This window comes from Lichenostomus cassidix, chromosome Z (assembly GCF_008360975.1).
Source record: "Lichenostomus cassidix isolate B80296 chromosome Z, HeHo_3.0, whole genome shotgun sequence".
Lineage (NCBI taxonomy): Eukaryota > Metazoa > Chordata > Aves > Passeriformes > Meliphagidae > Lichenostomus > Lichenostomus cassidix.
The window spans coordinates 7,044,169-7,052,515 of NC_139511.1; the positions used below are offsets into that span (position 1 = coordinate 7,044,169).

General features: G+C 41.5%; 1 protein-coding gene across 3 annotated transcripts in view; it reads left to right on the top strand.

The window, feature by feature from the left end:
• MCC (MCC regulator of Wnt signaling pathway) overlaps positions 1-8,145 on the top strand; it is a 195,024-nt gene extending 186,879 nt beyond the window's left edge. For all 3 annotated transcript variants that reach the window (XM_085042557.1, XM_085042558.1, XM_085042559.1), the window contains 2 exons: positions 3,633-3,755; positions 4,592-8,145. In XM_085042557.1, the coding sequence (XP_084898683.1) occupies positions 3,633-3,755; positions 4,592-4,772 (304 nt within the window). In that variant the 3' untranslated portion in view covers positions 4,773-8,145. The remainder of the gene's footprint in view (positions 1-3,632; positions 3,756-4,591) is intronic.
• The last annotated feature ends 202 nt before the right edge of the window (positions 8,146-8,347 follow it).

An 8,347-nucleotide genomic window follows, 5' to 3' on the forward strand; every position in this document is an offset into this window, starting at 1 on the left:
AAATTGACAGAAACACAGTTTCCTTTATGGCCCTGGCAGAATTCCCCACTCTCTGAGCTGGTAGCATTGAAACCAGAGAACACCAGTTAGCCCCTTCCTATTCAGCCATCCTGAAACAAAAAGCCCTTGAAAAACACTATGCAACTGCCCACTGAGTGTTTTGATTGTGAAAATACCAAACAAAAGCCTTTGTTACCAGCATATTAGGCATTTAGCGGATGTTGTAGGCTGTAGGCTTTTGAATACACGTATTCTGAGCTTTTCGCTGCAAAAGGAGCAGTCAGGGATTTCCCCAGCTGACTTCTCAGCAGCAGAGAGCCCTTGTGCTGGAAGTGAGCCATATCCTCAGATCATAGGCTCGTTCCCTTCTCTAGGAATACTTACCCATTTTCTCTCTGCACACGAAGTGCTGTGGCTGTGCTTTCTGCAGCTCCAGTTTGCATTAGCCACTTGCAGGAGGAACTATTGGGATAAAAAGCTCTGCTGACTTCTGCAGTCCAATAGACTCGAGAGTTGGGGCCTCACAGAAATTGCGTTCTCCAAAAAATATTTGCTTCTCCTTCCCTCTTCGCATCAAAAGACACAGATAAGTGATTTCTTGGGATGCACAGAATTCCATATTGCAGTCCTGGGGCACAAAGGCAGTGTGAGTTTGGACCCCAGACTCTGGAAGGCTGTCTGGTGGCAGCAGGCTGTGCCTACATCAGTAGGATTTTGTATGTCTGTCACACCAAATGCAGTTCCATCCCTGATCTGCTGCTTTGATATGTTCTCATTGTGGAGACAACGCTGCATTTCCAGTGCTGAAAACGCTCTGCCACATTAAACCTGCAGTGGCTGATTTTTCACGTCGTGTAGTCTGGAGAGTGCTGTGGTGCTGGAAATCCCCTGAAGACAACACCTCAGGGTTCAGTATCACTCCTCTTCACTGCCTAACTATGCAATCAGTTTTGAAGAGAAACAAACAGGGACAATTCTTCCTGACCTGAGGTAATCAGTGATAGACGCTGAGGGAACCCGGAGGAGTTACAATTGTGAGGCACGGGGCTCTTACCAGTGCACTCAGTGAGGTGCGGCTCTGAGGTCTCTCTTCTGCTCCTCAAACAGAAGGTGCAGCACCCTGGGGAAAACCTTACGTGTTTTTAGTGTGTAATATTAACTAACTGTATCTTCATTTCTCAGACCAAACCAATGTGTTTGCTCTGCCTTTTCTAATGCTGCTGTGTCTAGCTGCTCAGGTGTCACTTGTTCTTTGAAACGTCTCTTCAGTAAGGATATTTACATAGTTTTAAAAGTAGGAACAGGTGTAAACCTGTGTAAACAACCCACAGATCCATGTGGGTTGTTTTTTTCAGATTTTTGGGACATTGGCACATGCAATCAAACCACCAGTTGCTTTCCATATGTTTAAAGTTGAGTAGGTATTACCTAGTGCTGTTTCACTGACTTGAAGACATAATGAAAAGCCTAAAGAAATACTTGTGTTTTACTGGTGCCAGTGTAAATTTGAGTCATCTATAGATTTGGAATATTACCCATTGTTTCCTATTTGGCTAGAACTGGTTCAGAACTGGCATCTGAAAGATGTTTAAGTAGCTTAAACAGGGTGCTTACCACTCTGCTAGCTCTTTGTCTTTGACAAGCAGCAAGATGAGGATGTCGTAGACCAAATGTGAAGTACAGCTTGGTGTTTAGCTGAGTTCAGGCTGAACAGGGCTGGTTGAAAGGTGTGAGTGAAAGACAAAAGGTGATAGTTTTATCAGGTAACAATCACCATAGTAACCAAACTTCATCATGCATGAAAAGTTCCACAAAGTCTTCCCACTGTGTTTCTTTTCCACACAGCTTTTGTTACAGCAGGTGTGTGAAGGACTTCAGCTCCAGTGAACTATGGCTCTGCAGGGCTCTTTCCCGTGGGACTGTGTGCAGTGTTTTCACAGCTATACTTTTTCTTGCACATAAAGTTAAATCAACCTCACACAGTTTAGAGATTTCTCTGCCCATCCGAACACTGTGCATGTTATTCCACTGGGCTTGTTGCTCAGAGTGGGTTGTCATGCTGGGATTGGTGCTGCTTAGCCTTCTCCAGAGCCTCTGGCTGTGGCAGCCTTTGGAGCAGGGAAGCCCCAGATTTACCCTACTCTCTTCTGTCATATCAGTAGGTGCCATGCCACAAACACATTAGGTGTGGCCTCTGCCATGTCTGATCTTTTCTTGTTTATGTTCTGGGTTTTTTCCTTCCTGTTTTCCTTGCAGAACATAGATTTTGCCTGTAGACTGTGCTGAGTTTTCCTGACTATTGAGATAGGATATAAAAATTGAGATTTACATTTGGGGTGAATGGCAGTGAACTTTTAACTGCAAGGGAGAAGGATTGCATTACTTGAAAGCAGAGAGTGTGTTTCTTCAAATAAAGGACGTACAAAGAATACTGATGATTCTTCATCAACAAGGGCCCTCTTATGTCCTTTTTAATTTGGCTGGTAAACCAGTGCCTGAGTGTGTTGGGATAGACTGCTAACTTGGAATATTTCCCCGGGTGACTTCGTGAAAGCCCTTCTGTTGCTGCTGGAGCCAGGCGCTGTCCCTCTCTCTGGTGATGAAAGGCTGCCCTATCCAGGCCTTCCTGGGAACTGCAGGTTGCTGAGCGGGGATTTCAGGAGGTCTCTGCAGAGCTGGGGAAGCTTTCACAAACTTTAGGGTATTCATTCCCGTTGGGCTCATATGGGAGCTGGCAGTTGTCTCATTATTGAGAAGAAGCTAAGTGTACTCACATAGCAGCACTGCTACGAGCGCAGGAGGGAGAGCTGGATCACTGCAAAGTGGTTCTAGGTGGCAAAGCACAGACAGATACCTTCAGGTAAACACGTAAAAATCCCAAGTGTAAGATTTGATCCTGCAAAATCTGTGTCCCAGTGGATCTCAGCTTCATGTCATTCTTAAAACACCTTTTTTTTTTTTCTTCCAACTACATTATTTTTCTCTGGGCTATCTGTGCTGTGAGTTTGGGCCACAGAGAAAGGCTCCTGGAACAGTCCCATGTGTGTGTAGGAGTGGGCTGAGCAGCCATCAGCCATCAGCTCTGCAGCAGGGAGCGCCCCAGGAAGGCCTCGTGCCACATACTTATGTGGGAAATGCTTTTTAAACCCAGCTTAATCCCCAAGCTGTAGTGCTTGTTCCTGCCCAGAATTTCTGTCATGTTCAGTTTCTCTTTCCCTCACATAGATAATTGCATTGTGAAAATATTACATGGTACCGTATTTCCATTCTGTCACACTCCATGTAATTAGCTTTTGGTTCAGAATTGGTGATGACTGTATTAGTGTTGTGCTTAGTTCTTAATGTGATTCAGTGCATACAAGACCATGATGTATGAGAGAAGTTTGTTTTCTCTCTTCTCTGCTCTATCTGTGAACCTGAAGTTTAAAATATTACATATATATTATGAATGTTATAAATATCAATCTTCGGAAAAGTTTAATGTAAGAACTACCTCCTATTTTATCCTAGTAGTAGTAAGGAAATATTTTCAGCATGTCAACCCAGCACAGGACAACTGTTAATGCACTTCCAAGCGGAATTGTTATTTCTGTTTTGAAAATAGTTTTCTACCTCCTTTTCCCCTGATCCAGGGAGAAGAAGCTGAAAGCAAGAGTGCAGGAGTTAGTGAGTGCTTTGGAGAGACTCACGAAGAGCAGTGAAATCAGACATCAACAATCTGCAGAATTTGTTAATGACCTTAAAAGAGCAAACAGGTAAGTGATCTATCAGCAGATGGATGCACCATCGATTTTTTTTCTTTTTGCTGTGTTCTGGAAAAGCACTGTAATATTCCCCTTACCTTAATGAGAAGTTTCTGGATCTTAACATTCACATGTTGATACTTTTCAGGTTATAGTTAGAGATGGGGGAGGTATAAACCTCCCATGGAGGCCCCTGACAACTACATAGTTAAGAACAGAAGGCAGGGAAATAGGTTAATCTTAATTGAATTACTACTAGGGATTGCACAATTAAAAAAGCAAACAAAAAATAAAATAATGAATCTGTTACCTTGTCTTAAACTACTCCCTTTTCTTTGCCTCCAGCGTCTTCATTAATAAACAGTCTTGGATAATCATACCTAAATTCTGTTGCTCACTCAGGGCATTTTACTTGCACTGTGTTTGGATGGCCTGGGAATATGGTGGACTTGCTGCAAGCAGCCTATCACTCACAGTGTAGTTTTCCTTAAATTATATCTGAAAGCCTTTGTGGTGAGAAGCAGCACCCTTCTCAAGCTTTCTGATCCAGTCAAGGTGGAGGCACAGAAGCTACTCAGCAGCTAGTAAATTCTAAATGTTTTCTTTGCCAGTTTACTGGTAAAGGTGTTTGCTGTCCCCAGGAAAGACACTGACATTAGCGTTGATCTGAGTTTGCTTGGAAAAGGTTTGGATCTAATCCATTTTAAAGCACTGGTAAATTTTGGGAAGGTGATCAGTACCCAAATTTTGGAGTGCCCTGAAGGTGGGACTTCAAGGTAGATTTTTTGTAGCACTTATTCTGAACATGCCTTTTTTGAATTACCTTCTGTGCTTTGTGTTTTTAACAGCAACTTGGTAGCAGCTTATGAAAAAGCAAAGAAAAAGCATCAAAATAAGCTGAAGAAACTGGAATCACAAATGATGGCCATGGTGGAGAGGCATGAAACCCAAGTAAGAATGCTCAAACAAAGAATAGCTTTACTGGAAGAAGAGAACTCCAGACCTCACACCAATGAAACTTCACTTTAAATGCATCTCTTTAAAGCATGCTTAGTGCCATTACAACTTCCTTTCTTCTGGAGGTTGAATTTTAGGTAGTTTCAAATGCTAAAAGCTCTGATTGTCAATGATGACAATACTTAAAAGCGCCTTCTCTGGGATTGCAGAGAGGTGTCATGGGGATATAAAAGTGTTAACCTTAAGGACTGTTTCATAATGTAAAATGGCAGTGCCTGAATTACCATGCTGTAATTGTGTACACTGTCTGTGTTGTTATGTCTGTATTCATACAGCTTCTCTTCCATTTTGTCTGTGTCGAATGAGTGACAGTGTCACACAGCAGAATTCATGTTAAGAGGTTTTCATTTGAGTAGTTCAGAGATCATGTGAGAGTTTTCCCAGTCCCTGGGTCCCTCTGCACACATTCCATCCTGTACCCTCAAGACTCGCTGTGGTTACACCACCAGGCAGCTGCAGAGGGAGGAGAGGACAGCCTAGCTAAGGTTTCTCTTGCACCCTGCTTGCAGTTCTGCTGCTCACAGTGCAGATCAGGTAGGAAAACTCCTGCTGATTTGGGAAAAAAACTAAGAAAGTGTAGTTGCGTCTCTGAAAATTATGATAAAAGTTGCATTTCTTAGAGTGCACAAGAGGGCCAAAGGCTGTGAGTTTCACCATCACACACAGACAGTCTGTGCCAAGGGTGGGTAAGGAATTACAGGACACCTCCTGGTATTTGTATTGCATGGTGTTTGCGACTACTTTGTAAAAAAAATTGGTTTTTCTTGCTATATACACTATATCCAAGGTTTTCTTTAAGAAGCTGGGCCATTTTTGTCATGTGTATTGTGCTTATTACAGCTTACTGTGATCAAGAGGTAGAATGTCTTTTTATACTTTTTTTGACCAAAAAAGGTACTTATAAGGAATGTACCTGTTTAATATTGAATACATAGGCACAAACTATAAATGTGTAGGTGTATGGATATCCAGCCACAAACAGAATGTGAATGGTGAAGTCTTACAGCTTCTTAAGTTAGTTTTTGTTACTGCTAACATTCTCTTGTTTAAATCACATATTACTGTATTAGCAAACTGACTGAAGTGCAAATTTTGGCTTGTTAGGTTAATGAACATTAAGCAAATCATGGGGATCAGGTTGGTTTCTGTAGGGGTCAAAATACAGGAATCTGCCACAGCACCTGTTACATTTAGAATTTGCTTATTTTTGAGAGAGTACGTAAAACAGCTTCATGTGTGTTTTAACAAGCCAAGCTAGAGTCCCTTCACTGTGCTAGCCTGCTGCTATGTTATGCCTCTGCTTTGCGTTTTCCAGGCTGATTTCTAGTGAATCTGATTTCAGATGTTTATCCTTTTTTGCTTTACACGTTGAGTTGCACTTCAAGTTGTACTAGTTTATTTAGAATTATAACTTGTCTCATTTACTCCTCCCATTACGAGTACTAAGGAAATACTTTTAGAGGACTTTTTTTTGTCTACTGTTGGGTTAGGTCAGGCAGACAACAAAGTTTTGGGAACTCATGTTCAGAATGTGGCATTATTACTTCTTGGTTACATCTGGGACTGTAGCAGTTGGGAGTTCCATCTCTTACTGCTGTAGCTATTGTTGTCTTCTTTCCTTAGTCATTCTGACTTCTCTGGAGTCTGATACATCATCCACAAACCCAGCATCACATGTGATTGATGGCAACAGCAAATTAAAACAATGCTGATTTCAAAATTTTTAGGTAGCGATGTTCTGGTTTTGATCAGTCCTCTCAAAATAATTGCACTTCTTAATTTATAATGTGAATGGAAATTTTTGCGCATGAGTCTCTTGAGGGAGGAGACACATTGGTTTCTCCAGTCTTTGTGGTTCCACTTAGCAGCTCTCTATGGTGTTTTCCCTTTTTGGCCCAATTTTCTCACCTACAGGAAGGTGAGCATTTGCCATCAGCTTCAGCGGTAGCTGAGCACACATGAGAAACACAAAAGTATCCACTATGTGCTGAGGCAAAAAGACAGTTATACTTTTGTCTTCTGGCATCTGAAACACCTGGGTGACTTGAGGTCATCTCGGAATGTCCACGTGAAATAACCTTTCACTGAAGAGGACCAGAAACCACTACTGCACTGGGCTGCCTCTTAGGCTTTTTTGTTCTTTTAGAGTAATAAAATCACAAAATGGTTTGGACTGGAAGGGACCTTAAAAATCACCTTGGTACAACCCTTCTGTGGGCAGGAGCATATCCTATTGGGCAAGGTTGCTCCAAGCCCCGTCCAACATGGCCTTGGACACTTTCAGGGATGGGGCAACCACTTTTCTGGGCAACCTGTGCCAGGACCTCAGTGCCCTCACACAGAAAAATTTCTGCCATAAAAATTCAGATACTCTTATACAGAGGCATAAAAAGCTGCAGCCTCACTGCCTTTTCCAGGCCTAACAGTTTGCTGGTTCTGTTTCACTATATTTATCATGTATCTTCGCTGCCAACTGTGCTCTGGAAGTGCTTTAGAATAAATCATAAATCATCAGTAAGTGTTACTACCACTCCCATTTTTTTCCCATAAGGGTTGTAGATGAGAAAGCAGCACTGGTACCACCCAGCCTCAGGAATAGCCATAGTTTGCCACACCACCAGTGTATTTATTTGCCTCAGCAAGCAGCTGCTGCAAGTTTTGTTAGCATACTGAAAAAGATCGACAGGGAAGTGGTCACAGGTTTAATGTTATTTTGAAAACTGTTCAATTGCAATAATTAGCTGCAGCTCCATTAAAATGGCACCAACCCTCAGAAAAAAAGCCAAAAAACTTCCCAAATCCTTTTATGCAACTCTGAAGTGCCAGCACACCAGAAATACCTATGTGCAATGCACCATGAGTCACAGCAACTTAACTCTCTTAACACTTGTTGCAGAAATAATACATTTACAAAGCAAGAAAAAGAGGTGGTTCTTACCAACCTAAGTCAATTCATTAATAAATGTTTGGACTTTTTTTGATTTTCTTAAGTCACCAGAGTGCATGAAACTTTGTATTTCACAGAGTGCTCAGAAAAAACATTCACTTTGTTCTTTAATTCTATGTAGAAATCTTCACCAGCTTGAATGTAGTGTTAGCTATTGCAAAGCACGCGTGACTAAGTTTGCATTCATGTCAGTATTGTTCTACTGGTTTTATTAGTATTTTCTCCTTAATACTACACCACGCATTGTAACTTTTGAAACTTTTCACCTTACTGAATTAGCTTTAAATGTGTTGCTACCTTTTAGTTTCCTAGCAGCTGTAAAATAGCTATTTTGTGTTCATTTGATATAGAATTGTAAAAACTGCATTTATTTATACAGAGGCATTTATAATACTTATTTTACAAATGTTCTTATATTCTGAATAAATTTCTAATGCTGTTTCTTTGCCTTGGGAGTTGTTTCACCATGACTTGTCACCTTACGGCTGAATGGGACTGCCTGAAGATACCTCGGCACAAAGGTCTCTCATCTCCAAGATAAATTACTGAGGGAGATGGTTTGACATTGTCAGGAAAGTTCATATAATAGAGCCATGAAAAGTTGTTAATAACTCAGATCTGGCCACAGGCTTTAGCTGGG